The sequence below is a fragment of the Paramormyrops kingsleyae genome, chromosome 4, assembly GCF_048594095.1.
Source record: "Paramormyrops kingsleyae isolate MSU_618 chromosome 4, PKINGS_0.4, whole genome shotgun sequence".
Classification (NCBI taxonomy): domain Eukaryota; kingdom Metazoa; phylum Chordata; class Actinopteri; order Osteoglossiformes; family Mormyridae; genus Paramormyrops; species Paramormyrops kingsleyae.
Window position 1 is genome coordinate 33366580 of NC_132800.1, and position 24410 is coordinate 33390989.

The following is a 24410-nucleotide window of genomic DNA, read 5'->3' on the forward strand; positions in this document are numbered from 1 at the left end:
TATTAATTTCGTCCCTGTGCAAACATTTCATTTTGATGTTGTGGACCTCCACTTCGAGAATGATGCCGGAATAAGGATCTGCATCATAAAGTAGGACACATCACTGTCCAATGTGCTCTTAGTCAGGCATGTGCAAATGTGTACTCCTTTAGCTCATAGCATGGACAGTCAAGAACCCCATTTATCATTTGGAATACACAGCTGATGTCCCTATATTTGATGATTCCTGGGACAATACTGATCGACTGGTGCATCCTTACTATGCCTTTAATGCAAACCCCATTTCCAGAAAAGATGGGATATTTTCTATAATGCAATAAAAACAAAAATCTGTGAAATGTTAATCCACTCAAACCTTTATTTGACTGACAAAAGTACATAAAAAAAGATTTTAAACAGTTATACTGACCAACTTTTCATTTATTTCATCATTTTGTAAATATATGCAAAGTTAGAATTTGATGGCTGCAACACACTGAACAAAAGTTGGGACAGAGGTAAAATAGGACTGAAAAGTGCTCAGAATATTCAAGTAACACCGGTTTGGAAGACTCCACATTAGGTAGGCTAATTGCTAGCAGGGGAGATATCATGATTGGGTATTAAGGTAGCATTCATCAAAGGCTCAGTCTTTGCAAGTAACAATGGACTGTGCCTCACCCTTTTGTGCCAAAATACTTGAGAGAATTATTAGTTCAAAAGGAACACTCCTCAATGAAAGATTGCAGAGAATTTAGGTCTTGCACTCCTCTACTTACGAACGAGATATGTTCCGAACGGCCGTTCACGACTTGAAATGTTCGTAAGTCGTTATTCAACATCATTCTAAGGGTATACACAAGTACTAAGAACTTGGATGCTGGGAGTACGCACGCTACGCTGCAACGTTCAGAAACCACTGTTAAATGCGTGTGACCTTCAAACCCTCTATCAGCGCTGCCTAAGAAACTGTCATGCTACAGTGACAAATATAGCCACCTGGGCTCAGGAGCACTTTGTAAAACCATTGCCAGAAATGCAACGTGAAAGTGTATTAGGCAAGGAGGAGGCCATATGTCAATTCCTTGCAGAAATGCCAGCGAGTTCTCGGGCCCGGGCTCATCTCAGATGGACCAAAAAGACTGTGGAACCATGTGCTGTGATCAGATGAGTCCACATTTCAGTTTTTTTTTTTTTCCAGAATGAAACGAGCGTCGAGTTCTCTGTGCCAAAAATGAAACCAACCATGCAGATTGCTATCAGCAAAAGGTGCAAAATCCAGCATCTGTAATGGTATCGGAGTACATCATTGCCCATGGCATAGGTGAACTGCATGTAGGTGAAGGTACTATTGACTCTGAGGCATATATTAGGATTTTAGAGAGACGTGTGTTGCCATCAAGCCAACATCTCTTCCAGAGACGTCCTTGCTTATTTCAGCAGGACAGTGCCTGACCAGATTCTGCAAGGGCTACAACAGCGTGACTTCATAGACACAGAGTGCGTGAGCCTGACTGGCCTGCTGCCAGTGCAAATCTGTCTGCTATTGAAAATGTATGACACATCATGAAGAAGAGAATCAGACAATGGCAACCACAGACTATTGAGCAGCTGAAGTCAATTGCATCACTCAAGAATGGACAAAATTTCCAATTGCAAAATTACTACAATTAGTATCCTCAGATCCAAAACATTTCTGGAAATCGGACTGTAGTTACAAGAGGGGGCCCCTCCGCAAATTGTTGTGCCATCTTCTCCACATCTTCTGGAGACACAAAGAAGAGCTCCACATAAGTTGTTTTCTGTTTGAGGCGGTGGAACAGGGCTGCAGCATCTGGTAAGTCTGTTCCATGATGCAGCAGATTGTCCTCAGTCTTTTTCAAGGAGCCACCGATTTAATCTGGCGTGCCCTTACCATGGCTGGCCTCAAAGAAATGCCAGCTCGTCACCATGAAACCCATCTTATATGGTTCAGTGGCCAGCATACTATGTTAAAATGTTTTTGCAAACATTAAAATTTGACTGTGACAAGCTCTTTTACAGGTATAAAGCAACTGTGAAACAGAATAGAAATAGAGAAATCTAATGAATAATGAGGTGAGAATGTACATGCAAAATCATGGGGCTCTAGTTGTAATTTTAAGCATGTTTTTAAACCCTGCAATATTAATTTTTTGCTGGTCAGACTTAATCCTACACACACCTTCTAAAAACAATGTCTGAAATCGGCTTAAGAATTTGACTTTGAGGACGTGCCTGAAAATTTTGTAATGGGGCGCGTGCACAGCTAGGAAGGTAGGAGAACAATAGATACAGCGTGGTCAGTCATGGGTCTTCCTAACCGCTATTGTTTGGGACTAAGCGTACATTTCCATTCTGGAACAATGCCTCGTAGTGTCTGCCGACTTTAGCTTGGTCAGACAGATTGACTTTTGTCACGCTGTAAGTGGCTAAAAGCCCCACTAATTATATGTAACTGTTCTGATGACAGACCTTCTCGACCTAAATAGTTAAGCATACAATTCAGTATCGGATATCATTTATACAGCTTTTTCATATGAGGAAAAATATCTCGGACATCTTTCTGTTATAGAAATGCTGGGATGCCGTTTGAATAAAAAGACACGGACCCTGATCCAGGCTATCAGCGCCATCCCCGGTAATTGAGCTATATTTATATCACGCTAGTGCCCTCTAGAGGTAGGCAGTATGAATTGTAAATTGTGGCACCCGAGAAGTCTACAAAAAGCGGAAAGAATCGGTCCAAGACGTGCAAACATTATTTCAGTTTTATTCTGTATAGATTGCGTTTTAAGATGCAAAACTTTACATCCGGAATTCTTTTACAGTTATTTCCATCTACAGTTATTTTGTTTATGATATTTTATTATTTCCATTATTCTTTCGTCTGTTTTCGATGTAGGAGATCTGTATTAGAATTCTTTCACGCATGTCGTTTGATTGCTTTTCAAATAAGAAAATAAAAAATTAATTATACGATCATTTGCACTTGCGGTGTGAAACAGGTGTTTCGCGCGAATACAGCACCTGTATATATTACACATGTTTATATATCTATACTGTATATAGACTGATAGGCGGACAGCCTAAAACCTCGGTCCCTCTGTGTCGGTATCTGTCTATTGTCCTTAGACGCCTGTGACGTCACTGTATTGGTTGTCGGACATGTGCCAGATGTGATCCTCTTCCCAAGTGACTTTCTGTGTTAGTGGGGAATGCCTTGATTCACCCTCCCGCCGAAAGAAAAACAAACCATTTGATATTACATTAAATGCATGCAATACCCGACTGATGCCCAGAGAAGAAAAATACTCTCTTGTCTATTTTCTTTCCATTTGACTTTGTTGACACTCACGGTCAATTTATATCTACAATAAAGACAAAGGGAGTAGTAAGTACTCATATTTGTTGTCAGTGTGAAGTGTGCTGTTTTTTTTTCTAAGTCGTGAATATCATGTATATAAAGAAGACAATAATTGTTATATATCGGAATTCGGTGCAGATGCCGTGTATCGCTAGATTGGAATTTAAGCAGCTGAAGCGAAACGCTTAACGACTCCGTATTTAAGAATATTCTGTGTTACACAGTTCAGGATGTTTTTCACTGTTCATCTTTGATAATGGCTGGTAAATTATTCACACGAGTTCTTGCAGAGTTAATTAGGTTGGGTTTTAATGGGCGTTTGGTGAACTCCTCTGAAATGTGCAGGACCCAGGAGCACCATAACAGACACGCTAATTGCAGCGATACCTCGATCCTGCATATTTTCTTTTAGACCCACCCGATCATATTGATCCTCAGCCGTGATGGATTAATGGAGGAGGGCTCTTTTGTAGAGGTTTTCCAGACTGTCCCAGCATAAGCCTGTGGCTGTATGCGAAAGAGGACCAACCATTGAGGCTTAAAGATTTGTTTTGGTAGGATGGCACATCGTTCAGATAATGGCATAAACACACACCACCATAATGGTGAAGACAGCACCATTTTATTTTATTCTCTCTCCCTCTCTCTTTCTCTCTCTCTCTCTGGAGCTTGATTTTCATGAACTCACACAAGGTAGATGGAAAGATGACAAAAGAACTTGGCAACAATAATAGACTTGGGAAGGATATCATACTCATTACGCAACATATTCATGGTTTAGGAGTCACGAACCCTTCACAATAGAATGCGCATGTAATTTTTCATTTTGTCTTTTGCATTAATTATTTGCTGAGGGCACTTAATGTATATCTTGCGCAGAAAGGCAAAAGCAAAAACCTATAGTATAAAATGCGTTGAGTTCCACTCTTCCTATTTATTTTCATGTAATTTATGGAATACATTTTAGGATTATGGGTTATTTTGTAAAAGGATTGTACGAATAATACATAATAATACATGAAGAATTACTACTACTATTGGGTTAAGATAACATTGTTTTGTGAAGAGGGAGAAGTGTAATGTTTGTTTAGGCTAAAGCTTCATAGTTTTGTATTTTCTTATGTATCTGCTGGGACTCCTTTTCAGGCGGAGATGTTTGACAGGCTGTTGTTGTATCAGTTCGGATTTCATGTGAGCCCCTTTTCTTACCAGATCCAACCCTTACAGCGTACCATGGCAAAGAGGTGCTTTATATAATATATGTGCAGGCCCAGATAACCAACGCACTTGAGTCCTGAAGAAATCTGTCCCAGTCTGTCTTTCGCTCTTCCTGTTGACATTAAAGTCATAACAACTGAGACCTTTCTGTCCGTCTCTCAGATTAAGATCTCTTTAGTCTTCTTATGGTGTGTAGTTTAGTCTGTCAGCTTTGAGCTGGGTCAATGTTTATGCAGTCGCCTTAGGTATGTGTGACACTGGGTATCATTTTAGTTCCAAGTGCATTGTGGGAATGAACGCTGAAATAAGACATTTCTGAGTCTGGAATATAAGCAGAGTTCTGCAGGGTGATGATACAGTACAGGAGGTTATGTCTTTTAGTTGATGAAGAGGTCAGTAGAAGGGAGAATGGATGGGAGGTATGACTCGTGTTCAGCTGGGCTGCTGTCTATCTCGTTGTCAAACATAGGTTAGTTTGGACTAAATTTCTTTCCATTTTTCATTTCCATCCAGTCCAGGAAGTGAATTTAAAATACAGCTTTGGAGTCAGGTTTTGTTTTACTTTTACCTTTTTCCATCCAAAGAATGTATTCAATGTGTTCAATATAATAAGAAATTTGAAGTAGTAATGGTCGGTGAAATGGTCCTCTTCTGCTGTGCTGGGTGAATCGCAGTGAGAAACCTGCTCAGCTGTGATATTCCAGCTTTCTGGCTGGGTGGGGGATGTCGGGTTCCATCCGGTGCTTCAGCACTGCCGTCGTTTTGGGCATTGGTGCCGAGTTCCATTCGCGGCATCCCCTTCACGCCATCGGGTCGCCCACCCTGGCTCCTTTTAACCCCCCTCAGGTTCAGTGCATTCAGCCTGCTTTGAGGGTGGAAGATCGAGACAGATTAACAGAGTAATCAGGTATTGGCGTATATTACAATGCAGTGGCATGTATCAGTGCAGGCAGAAGACAGTGAAGTCATATGGGCCCAAGAGGTCATGGGAGACTCTGAGCGAAGATCCCAATGAATGAAAGGCCGATCAATCGTAAGTTTTGTTCCAAACGGGCGGCGAGACCTCTGGCAGGGAGGTGGTCCTTGGGAAGGAACAATGGCAGCATTGGGCTGCACTATCAGAGTGCTCGCCCTGTACTTGGTGGTGAGGGTATTTTCTATGGATAACGACCCATTGTCTCCCCCGTCTCGGAGCAGGGACCAGCGTGGCCAGGCCGAGATCCGGAAGCCATCCCAGGATCCTCTGAAGTAAAACAGAGGCATTGTTTTTCTCTCTGTGGTAAGGTAGGTAAGTTCTCAGCCCATTCTGTGTGAGATGGCCAGTGTGGTGTGGGAGATGTTGTGGAGTAAGTGATCCCATTCTCTCTTTCTTATAACTCATTTTCTTTTCACTGTGGAGATGTAGATGCTTTGTAGTACCTTAAGATTAAACCTGAAAGGTGGTGTGTGTACAGATTCTTTTAACAATAGGTTTTAAGAAGTGTAATATCTCTATGAAAAGCCTGAGATTGCTTAAGGCTTTGCTGGTTTTGAATGTGAGGTGTTTTTAATAGAAGGTGTGGAATATGCTTACTTACCGTAAAACTATTAGCAGAGTATGGATTCCTAATGGTCTTTTCAGTCTTTTATTACGTTTGATCTTCTAATTGCTTAGGAGTAGGGCTATCCCAGTTATTCTGATAGAGATTATGGAGATGGAAATTCACTAACATCTGAATCCAACCATTTTCCATATCATTAATTAAACAATGTACAATAATCATGTCAGGCATTCAATCAGCTACGTAAGTTACTAATTTCTGGGTTTTTTGGTTGTATATATAGGGATGCTAATTGCAAGTAGAATGTTCCTTATTTGCACATATATCAGGACTGTATGTACTGTATATACTACACATAAGTAATGTTTGAGCATCTTGTGTAAGTCCCTGACTCTGCTGCTGATATTGCTGATCGTTGTAAGAACTTGCTAGATACTGTATATGGTGGTTTGTCCCTGGCTTGCAGTAGCAAACCTGCTTTCCTCAGTTGTCTGCATGCTGTGCCAAGTGGGAAGTCTTCATCGTCAGCTAGCAGGGGGTGACAGCCTAATGAATACAAGGGTATCTGCTATATTGCCATTTATATTGTCAGTATACGACAGCAAGATAATTTGATGTTGGATTTTGTGGAAACAGAATGTTTTTATGTATAGGTTGCAGTGCATCATACTACATACTTTTGCCAGTTGTCCGTGTATTACTTGCCGTTTAATGGTTATTAAATTAATTTCCAAACAAGAGAGCTCTAAACTTCCCACTAGTAGTGTGATACCATGACCGGTGAACAGCTTGGTCGGCTGGTAATTGCCCGTGAAGCCGTTGCGATCAGAAACAGATGGGTTAGGGTTAGGGGTGAAACGTCTAGAAGTGAAACTCTCAAGCAAAGTGCAGCAGTGCTCGTCTTCCTCCTGGATGAATGGCAAGAGGGCGCTCTCGCCTCAGTGTTTTTCCAGAGCACAGATCTGAGCTTGTGTGAGACGTTCCGACACAAAGAAGCCCGCTGATTTCCTCCTCCCCCTCCACTTGTGTGTAGGATTCAGGATCGCATCCCCTCCTCTCAATAACTAATTAAATAAACCGTTTATACTGTAAGAGTTCTGACCCAATAACAGATTACTGCTGCTTACTGTCAGAGTTTAAGCGGTTCTGAAGCGTCTCAGTAAGTGACATTAAAAACTGATTCTTTCTCTAGACAGACAGTCAGAAATGAAAACGAAAACTTCCAGAGATTCCTTAGCCTTTCGTGGATGATCTACTGTCTGGGACCTTGAAAATGACAATTAACGGCAGCCTGGGTGTGAATTAAACTTAGCTGATTTGCGATTCACAATACTGATGACGATTTTTGCGCTGTTTTCTAAGACACTAGGAAAATAGGGAGGGATGTTTGATAAGTCAAAGTATTTCTAACCCACAGGAAAGGGAATCACCTGTGTATAAGGTTATTATTGCAGTTCCGTTATATTTAAATTAATAACCCCTAATAAAGGTATGGCAAGTTAAATGGTACAAGAGCTACTGGTCTACTATCCTCAGATGTTAAATGCTCTCGTTTATAAAAGATACAGACATGCAATTAATATGGAACATCTTTCAGATTTACCATCATAGATTGACTGTGGCAAACGAAATAAAAACATCAGTCCAATGTGTCACATTTTAATAGACTCATATCCCGAACAATACGCATTGGATTGGTAATCATATTGATTTGGAATTCTGTGGTGTGACATGGTTATGATATGGTGTCCGGCGGTATTAGATTAAAGTGTAAAGAAAAGGAACTGGCTGTAAGAAAGGACAGTAGAAGAAAGGGCAGGTTCTGCAATGTTCATGAACACTACAACCGTGCATTGACATGCATATCATGATAATGCAACGGTATGGTTCAGAATGCAATAGTCATAGAGCTGACCCAGGTCACTGAAAACTTCTGAGCTTCTCTGGAGTTTAACTCACATTTTCATGTGGCCTTAATTTCTATGATGTACGCTGAGCTGCCAAATGCCGTGATCCACAAAAGCAAAAGGGAGGGAGACGACTGTAGGTCTGGTCCGTAGGCCCCACACACACAATGCACACTCCATCTGTAGTGAACCATAGGACGTGGACCTGCCTGAAGTGTGAGCAGACGGGCTACCGCTTCAGGAACCCTGCTGTTTAACGCCGAGTGTCCATCAGGCGCTCTTCTTCAATGAAACAATAACGAAGGAGACACTTAGCACCAGCCGTCAACCCATTCCGGCTTCCGCAAGTGACGCTTTTCCGCAGCGTCGTATGGAAATCGGCATGGAGTGTTTTTACCATTTATGAGAGCTGGGGAACGTCCTCCAGCATCAAAGACAGACCTGTCCTGAAGAAGAGGGGGGGGGGAGAAAGAGACACACAGACAGACCATCTATCTTGTCCCTTACTTTATTTCCTTTCCGTCATTAGCGAGGCGAGGGGGGGGGGGGGGACGTCTGAAATCTGGCTTGAGAGCATCTCAGAGCTTTCACCCAACAACTGTATAGCACTGATGAATCACTACCTGGAAAGACCGGCATCTGTTTCTTATAAATTCCTTTTTTTTTTACCTTCTGTGGGCATGGCACGAGCGAGAAAGGCATGGCTGACTTGCGAAGCTCCTTAGCTGTGTGTCAGATGACATGTTTCGAAAGTCATTTATCATAAGTCTCAACAGGTAGGAGCTATTAGCTTGAGTGTTTCTAGTGGCTGCAAGGCGAGAATTCTTGCAGAAATAGTCGCTGATACTCGACCTTCGGCTGGAAGTCTGATGCAGAGAATTGTGAAAGTCTATTGTGACGAGACTGTTGATCCTAAATTAGGACATTGAACGCGTGGAAATGGGATAACAGCTGATAACAGCGAACAGCTGATGCAAGACTGAAATGCTGAAAGGACTTTTTATTGATCTCTGGCATGTTTTGATTACTTGTATATGAATAGTTGCAAATATGCTTCTTGAAACATTAAAAACTATGTTATTTACAATTTGTTGCTATGAGTTATATTGTAATCCATGTAATCCTATGCAAATGTCTATTATTTATATATTTCATGACTTAAGGGTCAAAAGTGGATTGCAGAATGATCTATTCTTGTTCATATGTTATCTAGCTTATTTTGCAATGTTAATTGCATTGGGTTCAAGAATCTACATTTCCTGAACTGTCACTCTCAAGCATGTCACCCTATTGGATGATTTGGATATTTGTGTTTTTAAACGAATCACAGTTCTCCACATGTTGCACTATGTATTGAAATATATGCAAATGCCCCAATATTATTGTAGAGATCTAAACCCTGTAAACTTGCTTTTACCCTACTTCTGTTTTGTAAATACCACACTGGCTTGAGCATAAGAGCATAAGTATTTTTTTCCCCTCAAAAAATGACATCTAAAAACTGGGGTCGCCTTTTATTGGAGGACTGGAATTTAAATGTCATTATACATATACAACAGCAGATGGCGTGACTTGTCTGCTTCTCCGCCATTAACTTCAAACCTAATCGAGAGAATCGATGTCGTTTTAGCATGAACAGTGATCACCGTTTCCCCGAGGCGATCTTTCTCGTTTGTTCTGATCCCACCCGCTGTCCTCCATTAGTTGACATGATCCGATGTAGAGGCATTAGTCAGCAATTACCACCATACTTTGCATCACTCCATGCATATTTTTAAATAGTGCGAAATATGTGTATTTATATTAGTAAATGTCGCAACTGTGTAATGTTTGCTGTGGAATGCGTCGTGGAAAGTGTCGTGGAAAGTGTCGTGGAAATCAATGGCTTCCATATCTGTGCTGCTACTGTATTAAACCTGTAGTGGTTGTTAATAAAGAGAGTAACCCTCATTGTAATAGCTGTCATGTCATTTATTAAAATAACTAAACTACTTGCCACAATAAGTTTTTTTGTGCTTGATGTGGGTCTACCGCATCAAAAATATTGTGCGCCCCCTAGTGTTATGGAGTTTGTAATACTGATTTTCTATCCTTTCCCGCCCTAAGTAGTATGTGTGTTTGTTGGAATGTTTACTGTTTAATATATTTATTGTAAAGAGATTGTGGTTGCTTATTAACAGTGACATTGTTAACATCTTATATGGTCTTGTGAAATAAAATTATTTTTCTTTATACAGTTAAGGTATGCAGGTATTCTAAAAACTTTTTTTCCAAAAATAGTTACCAAACAGTGAGGGGTCACTGTACAGTCGTGGCCATCTAAAATGGTATAATTAGTTTCTATTTTTATATGAGACATCCTCACTTTTCTCATAGCTGTTCTTTGTTTTAACATTTTTGATGGTATAAATTCTAATATATAAAGCTACTTTCTTACAGCTGAAAGCTCTTTTGCTCATAAACCTGTGCTGAGATTTAGTACGTAGGGAAGCAAAGCCCACGCTTTTCAATGCAGATAAATTTTGACAGCTGATGGCCAGAGTTAGCCAATAACATAGGGCAGCTTTCCCAGAATTGAAATTTTCCAAAAACAGGGAAAGTCCGTACCAAGTCACATGTGTGTTTGGGATTTTGTACACTTTAACATATGTCACGTAGCAGTTTTGAATTTCATAAATCTACGTAATGAAGTTGATAAAAATGCAGACAATTAGCAGAACTGCCATATAATCTCGGGGCAATACGCCGGACTGGGTGAACGTCTTGAAGCCTCCCTTATGTCTCTGTTGTCAGTTTCCAGAATGAACCCAGACTTGTGTCATGACTGATGAGCCGGTTTCCAGGGTGAAGTTGACATCAGCTTGTGGCTTGGGCTCCTACATAAAAACACCGGCATGGCAAACGCTGACGTGAGGACCCTTGCAGCTCTTGGGCTGCCCTTTCGGTCTTCCTGGCGCGCCAGGATTTTTGAGGCGGCGTTTGGCTGTTAGATGCTGGTTGCTTGCCTGGCGTGGCACGCTGGACCGACAGGCCACACTCGGCCTGTTATATAACCCTGCGGGCTCCATCCGCTTCAGTTGACTTGTCTTCAGAGATGAACATGGAGTTGGCACCAGCAGGGCTGAGAATTCAGTACTGCATCTCTGTGTTGGACCAGACGTGTTTCGGAATGCGAACAAGGGCATCCGAAAAATAATTATGCTATCATTTAGCTTCATGCTAGCAAATGGCACAGGGTCAGTAGGGTGCCGTGTGTCCCGTGTTGGGGCCTGTCTGGCAGTGTTGTAGGGGAACATCTAGCTGTGACCACCCAAAGCATCAGACAGGTCATCTCACATGGCGGTCACATATCTCCACCACGCTCTTCCTTCTTATGCTCCAGTCCTCTGATTGATTGTATAACGACATCACAGAGAAAATGCCAGAATCCCTGTGCTTCAAGAGAGCTGTCTTTCCTAAATTTACATTCACATTTCACACTCCAGGGTGTTTAAGAATGAAATGAGTCAACAAATAAACCCTGGAATCAGTGAAACTTATGCTGAAAGGGGTTTCAGCCCATAAAAAGGGCTTAACACAAGATAAAATCACAAATGGCATAATAGCACAAACTGCCAAAATTGTTTGACATTCTTTATGCTCATTAATATACATGAATGATCATTTTCATTCTCTTGCATTGTCTGTTTGTTAAAAATGTTACGTAACTTTAAGTATTCTAAAAATTATATGAAATGGATCAGGTCACTTCAGCCCCAGAAGGTGTAAAGAGGGATTTTTTAGCAAAACAACCTGTTTTTTCATACTGAAGTTCTGATACACCTTATCTGATTGGCATACCGTACTTTCTGATCACGTAGCAGTTTAGACACGTTGCAAACCTCAAAATGTCTAGCTGAAACAAATGTTCCTCAGTGGACTATGTAGCATTTCTTGGCCGTCTCACCCCACCCCAGCACTACAAGAGGAGTGGTATTGACGAGTGTATTACATGAGAATGCATATACGATTAGGTGGGGGAGTTTGCATGTGAGTTAAGAGCAGTGGTGGTGGGGGGGGGGGGGGTGTTCATGTTGGTCAGCCTTAGCCGTATCCGTCTGCCTGATGAGAAACCGTCAATGTAAACACGGCAGCTACAGTTCTGCTCCAGTGCACAGCCTGGCAAGGGAACCAGACTCTTTGGGACGGAACACGTAAATATTTTGACACGCAATATGACGGAGCGTACCTGTTGAGTTCACACTAGCAGAACGGCTCTCCCCAGCCACGGTTCTCTCCTGCCCTTCCTCCACGTCTTCCTCCCCACCCCCTCAAAGAAAAGCACGGGCTCTGAGCGCTGGACAGTATTTTATTATTCACCTGAAACCTGCAGTCACTCTACACAAGAGGGATTTTTGGTTTTTATCCCTGGTCTACTGCTCAGGGTCTGGTTCAAGGTGAACGATCCCTGTGGGTGTGCGTGTGTGTGCACGCATACATTACCAGGAGCCCCTGAAAATCCTGAGCAGCCGTTCTGTAACTTTACAGCAGGTCGTCGACCGAAGGAAGCTCATGGTTACAGACCACAGTTTTTAAACGGGACCGCTGTCGCCAAACAGGATCGCCGGTCTGGAACGCGTCTGAATTCTGCGTCCAACCATCTTCACATCTGACCTCCCAGTTGTGGTCAGTCGCCTGGAGGATCCTCCCTCCCCCCACCATGTTTCTTCTGCTCCCTTCCTGGGCAGAAAAACCACTATAATAGAAACCAGACCTGATGCAGAATGCCAGGCGTGTGCTGAAGGGAGAGGACTTCTCGGCGAGAGGGAGGACGGAGGACAGCCGCAGCCCCACTCGCTGGCTGGTGGAGGCGCTCCAGCTCACTTGACTGGCCTCTGACGCGATGCAGCTGGCTGGGGGCTGCTACTCCGAAAGCGGGGAGATTTAAGGACACGGCGGCGAGGATGTGGAGGGGGCTGAGGCTGAGGAGAGCGACTGCGACCCTACACCGTGAGTCTCGAGCGCTTCTTCCCTCTTGACTTTTCCCGAAAACCTGCAGCCGGTCCTTCGGATGGACGGAAGTCTATACCCCGTTCAGCAAGCATCTAATTGAAGACATTCTAGCACTTCTGAAGACCTCCATATTGAATTTCCTTACTTTGTTGCTGAGATTAGAGGTCTGGAACATCCGCTTGTTTTGGCTCTAAAAAAATCATGAATTTCTACAATAGGTCATTCATTTTATAAACTTCTGGAGTCTTTTCTGTATATTTTTGACTTGTTAGAAAAAAAATGATTTGAACTTGAGGCGAATCTTTGCTTAGTTATGCTGTTTTACTAAAATTAAAACTACAAAAATCTTTAATCTGATTTTTTTTTCGGGGAATATTCAGTAAATGCTGTTGATTCTTAGGCTGTCTCAAAGTATACTTCGGAGTTCATTTGCAAGTTGTTTTTTTAGATGAAATGTATTTTAGACAAACTTACTAATCGTATCTGCTATCATTTCGATAAAATACGTAACATGTTTGGCGCTATTTGAAATACATATATTTTTTATAAATGCCACATTTAATGGGAAATGCTCACTAAATGGTCTGTAGTTTACAGCAAATCTTCAACCTTACCAGGGACGTCCAGCAAAGAAAGAAGACAAAAAGAGTCATTCTTTAATCAGACTTCAATATCAGCTGTTTCATATGTACAGTCATCAAATATGTAATAGTGAAATAACTTAATTTAATGCTAAACTGCTCATTCCATTCACTCAATCTCACTTTTGAAATAATTTCGAGGAATAGCGTCTAAATGAAATGGTCAGCCACTGGACGTGTTAATATATATTTTTTAATTAAAGGAAAAACTTTCGTTTATTTAAATACATATTACTTGGCAGGTTTTCAAGTGTCCGGAAGAGTTTGGGTTCCTTGTCATGTTGTAAAGACCACAGAGTTTCAAAACTAATATTTTGACTGCTGCATATTTAGCCCCCTGACCTTGACTAAGATACGCAGCTGGAAGATGGATGGATGGAAGAATGTTTAACTACTTTAAAAGGGGACAGTTTGCAGTCCGTTATTAAAGTTCTATGTCAGGGTGATTTGTTGAAAAGTAGTTTTCCTTTGATGCTGCCTAACCTGAAAGGTGAGGTGTATGTGACAGATTAGTTGCATATTTTGCATGCATATTTGTAGGGAAGATCAGATACTAGACCCGATGAAACACAGAATGAAATGTTTGCTGTTTACTTTGCACAGATAACTTACTTTCCTTTTTAAAGTCAGGGGGAATAGAGTATCACAGAGTATGCAAAGAGAGGCAGCTTCCTTCATCACACACAACATCGTATAAGCAGTGAGGATTGCTGTGTAACATTTACGACAGGGAACTCAAGGAATCCGTGGTATGACTTATAGCATGGCAATGTCTGTAACCATGGTGACTACGTGAGAGAAACTATGACTGCAAACACATCCATTCATGTTGCAATGTGTGAATTTAAAAACCCATCATTAGAGTCACAAAACAGATGCTTCTTTTCACAACACTAACATAAACAGCACTTGCTGTGCTGAAAAATAAACCACAATAGTTGTAAAGTGCATAAGTGTAAAGTACGTGGGATGTGACAGCCTATAAGCTTCATTGTGACATCACTGAGTCATTTGGCCGTTTCAGCCCTTGTTGTGAGACAGTCCTTTGTTGCAAGGCACTTTTCAATTCGGTGTGATGCTATTCTGATTTTTATGTGACACTAATTGGTCCAAAAATGCAATTTTGGAGCAGTGTTCTCCGTTCCATCATAATATTTCAGTTCTCTAACTACAGTAGCAAATTTAATTGAATGCTGTACATTCTGAGACATTTCTAATTAACGAATGAAATAAGCGAATAATCTTTGAACCTCTTGTTGACTATGATGCTGCCTCTGTGTCTCTGATCCGACTGGCTTTCATTTAGGCTATTTGACATTCCTCTTGGATATTATTCTAGGCTCTATGAGCACCTGGACTTTTTAGTACTGTGACAAAGTTCTGCCACTTTTCGAGCAGGAAGCTCACAGAACACTGATGGAACTGGAAGATCCTCTCGGATGAAAAGAACAAGGCTGGTTACTGGCTCACTGCCAAGAGATCTGGTTCCGCGGCGTCTGCTTCTGATGGAACTGACACCCATTCTCGCGGCTGCGGGGAATCCCTTTGACACGCTCCAGCGTATGCACTTATCGCCCTCTCTCATGCGGTTCCCTGAGTGTCCTGACAAACGCAATGCAAGGAATAAGTATCTTTTAGGTTAGTCAGACTTCCCAAGGGAGGAGAAATTTTTAAAATTGGGGGGAAAAAAACAAATATGAAAATGGTGACAAACCAAAAAAAGAGAGGATGATCAGTTTGGTTCCCATTGTCTCCTTCTGATTAGAAAATGATGATCACGGCTCTGTCCTTCTCATTAATTTCTGGGGGGAAGGTTTTGCATAAATAAGAGCCAGAAAAATAAGGACGGTATTTATCGTTAATGGCCCGTACGAGACAGAAAAGGAAACGCTTGTTCGGTGACCATCCCTCCATCCTTTTAACCAACTTTTCTGGATTTGTAAAGGCCAAAAGACTGCTTTGTTTATACCCAAAGCCCTTGTTTCTTTAAACGAAGAAGCGTTAGGAAGCCACACCAGGGCTCCGCACAGTGTATGCAAATGTTGCCCAAGTGCAACTAAAGCCTGAGAAGGTTTTACAAACATTTGTGCTGCGGAGAAACATGGGAGATGTGGGGCTGGAGGAATGACATCACCCTGAGGCCCCGTAACATGCATGGGAGACACTGTATGACAGACATTGGCCATGTTGTTTACTTGCTTTCGTTCCTGCACTGTGGTGTGTATGGCTCAGCAGGTTAGACCAGTTTGCCAGTTATCGGAAGGTCGTAGGTTCACATCCCAGGGTTGGATCCCCGGGATTTTATTTGCCACATGCAGGCTACACAATCAGGCTAACTTGCAGTGAAATATAAGGTGATTAACTCCGCTACAATAACACTATAATAAAAATTGTAATAGTAATAAAAACAATATAATAATTACGTAATAAATGAGACGCAGTAAAGAACAGAAATACGAAAAAGCAGAGGTGCAACACGGCAACATGGCTACATTGTGGCAGAGTGATGTGACTGTTGGGCCCCTGAGCAGGGTCCTTAACCCCAATTGCTTCAGGGGCCGTCTCACCCTGCTTTGTCAACTGTATGTTGTTTTGCATAAAAATGTCAGCTATGTAAATACAATGTAATATTCACTATATGGACAAAATCATTGGGACACCTGGCCATTGCAGCTACAGAAGCCTATGACATCCCATTCTAAATCCATAGGCATCAATATGGTGTTGGTCTCCCCTTTGCAGCTATAACAGCTGCCGCTCTTCTGGGAAGGCTATTGGAGTGTGACTGTGGGATTTTTTGTCCATTCATCCAGAAGAGCATTTGTGAGGTCAGGCACTGATGCTGGACATGAAGGCCTGACTCGCAATCTCCATTGAAGCTTATCCCTAAGGTGCTCAATGGGGTTGAGGTCAGGGCGCTGCAGGCCAGGCAAGTTCCTCCACACCAAACTCACCCAACCATGTCTTTACAGATCTTGCTTTACGGCGGTTTTAGACCGATGCATCCGACACTTGGCATTGCGCTTGGTGATGTGAGGCTTGCGTGCAGCTGCTCGGCCATGGAAGCCCATTCCATGAAGCTCCCAGCGCACAGGTTTTGTGCTGGAGTTAATGCCAGGGGAAGTTTGGAACTCTGCAGTTATTGAGTCAACAGAGCGTTGGCGACATTGACGCACTCTGTGCCTCAGCACTCGGCGACCCCGCTCTGTTACTTTACGTGGAGTTTCTGTTGTTCCTAAATGCTTCCAATTTGCAATAATACCACTTACCGTTGACCGTGGAATATCTATCAAGGGAAGAAGTTTCACGAACCGTCTTGTTGAAAAGGTGGCATCGTATGACTTTGTCACACTTGAATTCACTGAGCTCTTCAGAACTAACCCATTCTTTCAGAAATGTTTCTAAACCTGACTACGTGGCTGGGTGCTTGATTTTACACACTTGTGGCAATGGGTCTGAATGAAACACTTGAATTCTGTGAATAAGAGGCGCGTGCCAATACTTTTGTCCTTATAGTGTGACTGTAACTTGTATTTCTGTAAGCGTGACCCTGCTCAATATCACGCCTTATCCCTCCCCACTGTTCCTGAAACCAACGGAGGGAGCAGACCCTTAAAGCAGCCTTCTGGGAAGGTTTCGGTCGAGCATTTAGTAAGATCATTGTTTTTGTTACAGCTCACCGGCAAAGGGCCTGGCCTGGGAAGACTCCGCAAAATAAACAGCGGCATGAAATGTTTTGATGAGAAATGGGGACCAGCTTCGTTGATCAGGCGAGAAAAGTCAACGGCTTAAAATAAGCCTGGTTTTTAACCCATGACAAGGTCACCGGCACCGTTTCTGTCTTGCTTCTAATTATAGACCTTAATGAATTTAAGTGCTCGTATATTATAGATAAAAATGTAATCGGACAAACAGGGAAGTTCGGGTGGGTAGAACAAGGTAAGAACAGGTGGCTCTACTGTGTCTTCCGTCCATCTTGCATTTCCACTGCGAGGTTGTACTGTGTTAAACAGTAATGGAAACCTGCTTATTAATATTGCCTATACTTGTACCATGGAATATGGTACGTATTTCAGTGAAGCTTCCGCATGTTTGTTTAGCTTTCGTAGGAGATGTTTCAGTCATTTATACAGCTGGATATGAAACTTCTTCCTGAAGAGGGCAGATCAGAAATTTAAACACTCAGGATGAGTGGAATTGGCCTAGCATTGCCTGCCGCTCTTCCCTGTAAAACCATTTCAGTTATTTAGTGTCCTACGTTATTAAAAATGCTAAATTAATGGTACTGAGGAGTTTACAGGTTAAGAAACACGAGATTCCACAAAGGTAGCTAACACCTGAGTGTGGCCAGTTCCCCAAGGCAAGACTTTTGATATTAACGATACAGTAAATACTTGCATAAACATTTTATAAAACTACTATTTATATATCATATGATCTTATGCAATCCAAATCATTTTCAGTATTGTTTGCAGCTTGTGCATTGTCTGCGAGTTTCTGTGATCTTTCGGCAAACTCAGATAACATTTCCATTTAACTGCTCACGGCCTACTCATGGCCTACTCACAGCCTACTCATGGCCTACTCACAGCCTACTCACTGAAACTGCAAAACTGACATATACGTGAGTGTGAAGGGGATTACTGTGATTTAATTTCTGAGCACGAGTGTGAAGGGGTTACTATGATTTAATTTCTGAGCCTGAGTGTGAAGGGGTTACTGTGATTTAATTTCTGAGCCTGAGTGTGAAGGGGTTACTGTGATTTAATTTCTGAGCCTGAGTGTGAAGGGGTTACTGTGATTTAATTTCTGAACAAGTCATTGCCAGGGAGGTCATGCTTGAGTAAGAATGATTCTAATTAGTGAGTCTGTTCGCATTTCAACGCTGCAAGGAATGCATGCTGAGAGCTTAATTGGATTATTATTATCCGGTGCCGGAATCCCCTTCAGAAATCTACAGCGGAAGATAATTCTGTAAACTTGCTCCAAATACAGCTTTTTTGTTTGTATTAGAACTAAAAATACTATTAGAATATACATTTTAATCATATTTATTGCATTTTGAAAATAAACATAGATGATATATAGAAGACAAAAAATATTTTTCTCATCCATCCATCCATCCATCCATCTTTTAACACTTGTCCTGGTCTCTGGAGCACTTCCCAGGCAGGACAGAACACAAGGCCAAGTTACACCCTGGAAAAGATACCTGTCCAACGCAAAGCAATTTAGAGACAGCAGTTTAGAGATCTTTTTGGACTGTAGGAAGGAACCCAACTCCCCAAATGGGAACCCACAGTAACACAGGCATGATATGCAAACTTCACAAGCACAGCACAAGGACTAGGATACAAGTTCAAGTTCAAGTTACTTTATTGGTACTGGATGGTAAATTTTGTTTGCAGTACAACATACAAACCACTAACCACTGAAGCACCATAACACCTAGTATTCATACCTTTCTGAAATATAAAGCAAGTTCTTCGAAGCCAGAGCTTATCTACATCTATCATGAAGAAAGTGTAATTCGAATGGCTGGCTGAGTTACAGTAAGCGTCTTATCTGTCGTTAATGAGTCCCACATTCTTCTCTTCCTCAGGTCTTATCTGAACAGTCCCTATGTCCAACATGAGCTGGAGTTTTCTCACACGCCTCCTGGAAGAGATCCACAACCACTCCACTTTCGTGGGGAAGGTGTGGCTCACGGTGCTCATCGTCTTCCGCATCGTGCTGACGGCCGTGGGGGGCGAGTCCATCTACTCGGATGAGCAGTCCAAGTTTACGTGCAACACAAAACAACCGGGCTGCGACAACGTCTGTTACGACGCATTCGCCCCGCTTTCGCACGTCCGTTTCTGGGTCTTCCAGATCATCATGATTTCCACCCCGTCTGTCATGTACTTGGGCTACGCCATCCACAAGATCGCCCGCGTCTCCGAGGACGAACGCCGGAGGCCGCGGCGCTCACGCAAGAAGCCCCCCGCCGTCAAGTGGAACGCCAATCGCTCCATGGAAGAGGGGCTCGAGGAGGATGAAGACGAGGAGGAGCCCATGATCTATGAAGATGCCCTCGAGGTACAGGAGCCTAAACCCGACCTTGCCGTGTTTCCCAGCCGGGACCAGCAGAGACATGACGGCCGACGCAAGATCAGGCAAGAGGGCTTGATGAAGACCTATGTGCTTCAGCTCCTCGCCCGTGCCGTCTTCGAAGTTGGCTTCCTTGTTGGCCAGTACCTGCTGTATGGTTTCCGGGTAAACCCTTCATACATCTGCAACCGCGTCCCCTGTCCCCACAATGTGGACTGTTTCATCTCTCGGCCCACAGAGAAGACCATCTTCCTCCTCATCATGTATGTGGTCAGCTGCCTCTGTCTGGTGCTCAACGTCTGCGAGATGGCCCACCTGGGCATCGGCTCGTTCCAGGACATGCTCCGCAAACGAAGGAACAAGGGCACCCGGACCTCCTACAACTACCCCTACACCCGGAACATTCCGGCTTCCCCCCCAGGTTACAATCTAGTGGTGAAGACAGACAAGTCTGACACGGTCCCCAACGGCCTCATCAGTCATGAGCAGAATCTTGCCAATGCGGCACAGCAGCAGCAGTGCACCAGCCCAGATGAAAACATCCCCTCAGAGTTGGCCAGTCTCCATAGGCACCTCCGTGTGGCGCAAGAACAACTGGACATGGCATTCCAGACCTACAACAGCAAGGGCCAGCCACAGCCCTCCAGGACCAGCAGCCCTACCTCAGGGGGCACCATGGCAGAGCAAAACCGCATCAACATGGCGCAGGAAAAACAAGGAGCCAGGCCCAAATCCAGCACAGAAAAAACAGGGACGGTTGTAAAAAACGGAAAGACATCTGTATGGATTTAAAACTGCTCAGCATTCAGACTGATTATGATTCACTTATGTTCTCTGTGTTATTTAAGTTTCTTATGAGTCATTCTTTGATAGGACTTGCATGCCTGTCATAAAGGATTAAAAGATACTTTCACTTTCCATTTCAGTTGAGCTAAGCAGTCCTTAACTGAATGTCTTTTGAACCAAATTCTCCCCAAACTAACCAAAGACAAAGCAGTGCTTTGTTCTGTTATCAGAGGTGAGAAACCTGTGCTCAAAGTTGAGAAGCGGACGAAAGAAAGGCGACGATATGCTAGGCTTTCTGCAAGGTACCATCAGGAATTAGGCCTGCAAACTCAGCACCGTTGCAGTTCATGTTTGCCCCGAGCAGAGGGTTGAGATGGCTCAGAAGATGTTCGGATGAAATTTTCATGGAAACTTGGCACTGACATAAATATATTGTACGTAAACCTTGGGGCAGCAGGTGTTACACGTACTGGCCACAAAGAAAATAACCACAAATCCAAGGGGCTTAATTGTTCAAGGCCTTGTCAAGATTCCTGTGTCTTTTCTTTGGGTGATGTCAATTATTTACAACAATGGATACTTTACAGCTCCCTCTCGTTTCATTTTTCAAACTTTGTCCTGGTTTAAGTGCAAATTTTTCAGGCCTCGAAAATGAAAACTCAGCAGTTTTCTTGAATGGTCAATCGTAAATTTCAGCATATATTGTGTCTTAGTCATATTTTCTCTTCTCTGTGCAGAAAAAGAGCTCAAACTGCCTTCTTCCTTCAGCCTTGTTGTGGACCAACTTGTGTGTAAGTGCCAGTATTATAATTCATCAATCATACAGCCCTTTGATTTACAAAAATCCTTCTATATAATCTGTAAATTATTTGACTGACATACAGTATTAAATATTAAATGAATTGTAATCTGTGTTGCTAATTTATGGAATCTATACCTATACAGATGTATTAGGCCAGTTGTTAATATGAATTGTTGATAGAATTGTTCATGCACTTGAAAAGTCTATGCACTCTATTTTAGCCAAAGAGGGGAGAATATTTGATTGGCTCTTCACTATTTATGCTGTGAGTGCTCACTACTAAGCAGTAAGAAGCAGAAGATTTTTAATAAATGATCCAGTGACCACTCTGAAACTAAACTCAAGACAGGAATCAAAAATAACCAAGTACAGTAGATAGATTTGCAACATTCACAGAACAAAAAAATAACCCCCTGCCAATTTGCTAATAGCAAAGCAGCTTGACATTTTCAGTACAAATGTCCTTCCAGAGGTAATTTTTATTACTTTCACATGGTAATGACTGGAGGAGAGGAATGACACCAGACAGATGAACATGATTCCCAAAATGTTATGTTTTTGGTACAAGTTAGCTTAATACAGCTCCTTCAAAAGGCCTGCTTTGAAAAAAAATAGACATTGTGAGTTAATATGCATGGAAAGACAAAAGGAACTTTGTGGTAATTTCTCAGCAAACTCAGAGGGAAATGCGAGTTTTTGACATTTACCCCATTAATGACTGAGGATGTGTAGCTTTCAAATTAAGAGGCTCAGCTGGTATATGAGCTCACTCTAGTGCTTCATTCTTAGGATACATTTTCATTGTAACATTTGAAACTGTAATATGGATTTATTTAATTGTTTTATCTTACTGTATGTGAATACATGTTAAACTGAAAGTGTTTGACTTGGTTGTATTTTGATGGACTTGTTTGATATGCATAGTTTTTTTTTTCATAATAATTATACTGTGATTAAATAAAAGCAATAATTCTTCTAATAAACATATAGGGTTAAATATTCTTATATATTTTTTTTAGCATATATGCTTCCAAAGACATTCTTTTTATGACGTCCTTTAATGTACAACCTGAATTCTCAATTCAACATGACACGTATTTGAGTAGCTGAAAGAGACTTACCCCTGCTGCTAAAGTGGGTGGTTATTGTAAGAGACCAAAGGTTCAACTGGTACCAGCAGGAAAAGTTTCAGGCTGTGGTGAGCATAGACTCCATGTATGTGCCATACTCATTCGTGGAAAATGTGTATTTTCTGAGCATTTTTCATCAATGGTGCAGCTGCAGCAGCATTTATAGCAGGGTTCTTCAACTCTGGACCTCGATTCCAAACCCAGGTCGTGTTTTCAGTTCTCCCAGGTAGTTGTTTAATAATTACTGATTCTGATTGGTCAGTGGCTTCACACCTGACTGACAGGTAAAGGAAGGCTGGAAAACCAGCAGTGCTCGGACCTCGAGGACCGTGAGTTGAATAACCCTGATTTATAGTATAAGATACCGATTGAAGAGCAACATTTAAGCCTACATTGATTCATTTAGCAGAGTACTGAGGCAGGTTTTACTTCACAGCACCGGCTAATTTGTGTTCCAATAACATTATGCCTACAAAGCATATCATGAGTTGTCAGAAAGTAAAAGACAATATCACGGAGCCTTCCACTTAGTAATGATAGGATTCCTTATCTCTGTGTACGTGTCACATCATGTGTACGTGTCACAGTACTGCGAAAAGAATACAGTTTCTCTGAGAGGGACAGTATATTTGTACATTTGGGTTCTCTAGCTTTCTGCTATGGAAAATCGATTTGTACTACAGCAACTATTTTTTACTACTTTTGGCTCTTTCAAATCTAGACTACAGGAACAACAAAACTTCACAGAGACATCACATCTAAACAGTCGGAAGCAGATTGTGTAGCTCCAGCAGTGTGCCTTACCCAGTATTACAATTGTAGATATTCAACTGAAACATATTTACAAGGACATTGAAAGTTCATGATGAGTTTATCTATGCATTGATAGTGAATCGCTAATCACCCAGCAGCATGTATCATTAACATATTCAATGTCCTGAAGAGAACAATTAGCTTTTGTGTTGATTTACCGAGTTTTTTTTTCTTTCAATATGAAATGTATTCCCACATTTAAGTAGGATGGTAAATAATAAATTGCTAATATAAGATAATTTCGTCTTCTGATGTCTGAATAAAACGTGTGTGGTCACCTTGTTTTCTGTTTGTAAATATAGCACTTTCTTTGTCTGATCTGTATTTTAAAATTGCAAACTTTGATTAAAACAGTAATAATGTAGTCATTGTATGGAATTTTTTTGTCTAGTGACCAAATAACTAGTGACTATATTTAAATTTAATTTGTTACTGGAAGTACTTGAATTATTAAAATAACTTGGACTTTTGAAAAGAAGTTAAAAATCCACTCACATTGATCCTAAATATAAATTAGGCATTTCATCTTCATTTATTTTTTTCCTGCAATTACTCCATCGTCATCATTGTCGGCATCCAAGTGAAAACATTGCAATAATTTGTAAATATAGTACTTTGTTTTATTATGTGTCCATGCAGTGGTAGCTGTTGGACCCCTGTTGTTTTTTTTATATATATTTCTTAAAAATTATGGTTAATATGCATATCTTTCTACTTTATGAATAGGTATGTTCGTGCTATGTTCTGGTTGAAGCAACTGTACAAATAAACTTTGAAAGCTGAAACTGAATTCTCAGCGGTCATTCATTCCAGATGCTACACATTTACCTTTCATTTTGCAATGAGCACTATAGTCAAGCATATCAAGAACGTTTCTGCAGAAGATAAAGTTTTTTATTGGCTTTCTTTCTGATTCATGAATATCTTAATCCTTCCATCTCCCATCGTCGATTTTCCGGTAAATGATCCAGGAGTTTATCCCAGGAATGAGGCACAAAGCATCTTTGGCTGGAATGTCAGTCTATCACAGGACACGCGCTTGTACTCACTAAGCAGTGACATAAGCTTCTTATTATGGGTCACAGTACAAGATTTTTTTTTTTTTTTTGGGGGGGGGGGACCTCTG

The 24410-nt window shown here is 41.7% G+C and overlaps 1 protein-coding gene across 6 annotated transcripts; it reads left to right on the plus strand.

The window, feature by feature from the left end:
• Positions 1 to 2551: 2551 nt before the first annotated feature.
• On the plus strand, positions 2552 to 23648 carry gjc2 (gap junction protein gamma 2). Of its 6 annotated transcripts, none has more exons than XM_023815767.2 (3): positions 2552 to 2638; positions 5780 to 5866; positions 19266 to 23648. In XM_023815767.2, the coding sequence occupies exon 3, from the start codon at positions 19286 to 19288 to the stop codon at positions 20543 to 20545; it is 1260 nt and encodes a 419-aa protein (XP_023671535.1). In that variant the 5' UTR covers positions 2552 to 2638; positions 5780 to 5866; positions 19266 to 19285; the 3' UTR covers positions 20546 to 23648. The 6 variants fall into 6 exon arrangements, with proteins under 6 accessions (XP_023671535.1, XP_072567283.1, XP_023671534.1 ...); XM_072711182.1 differs by lacking the exon at positions 2552 to 2638 and adding an exon at positions 3216 to 3391 and having other exon boundaries at positions 5777 to 5866; XM_023815766.2 differs by lacking the exon at positions 2552 to 2638 and adding an exon at positions 3216 to 3391 and having other exon boundaries at positions 5780 to 5870.
• Positions 23649 to 24410: the final 762 nt, after the last annotated feature.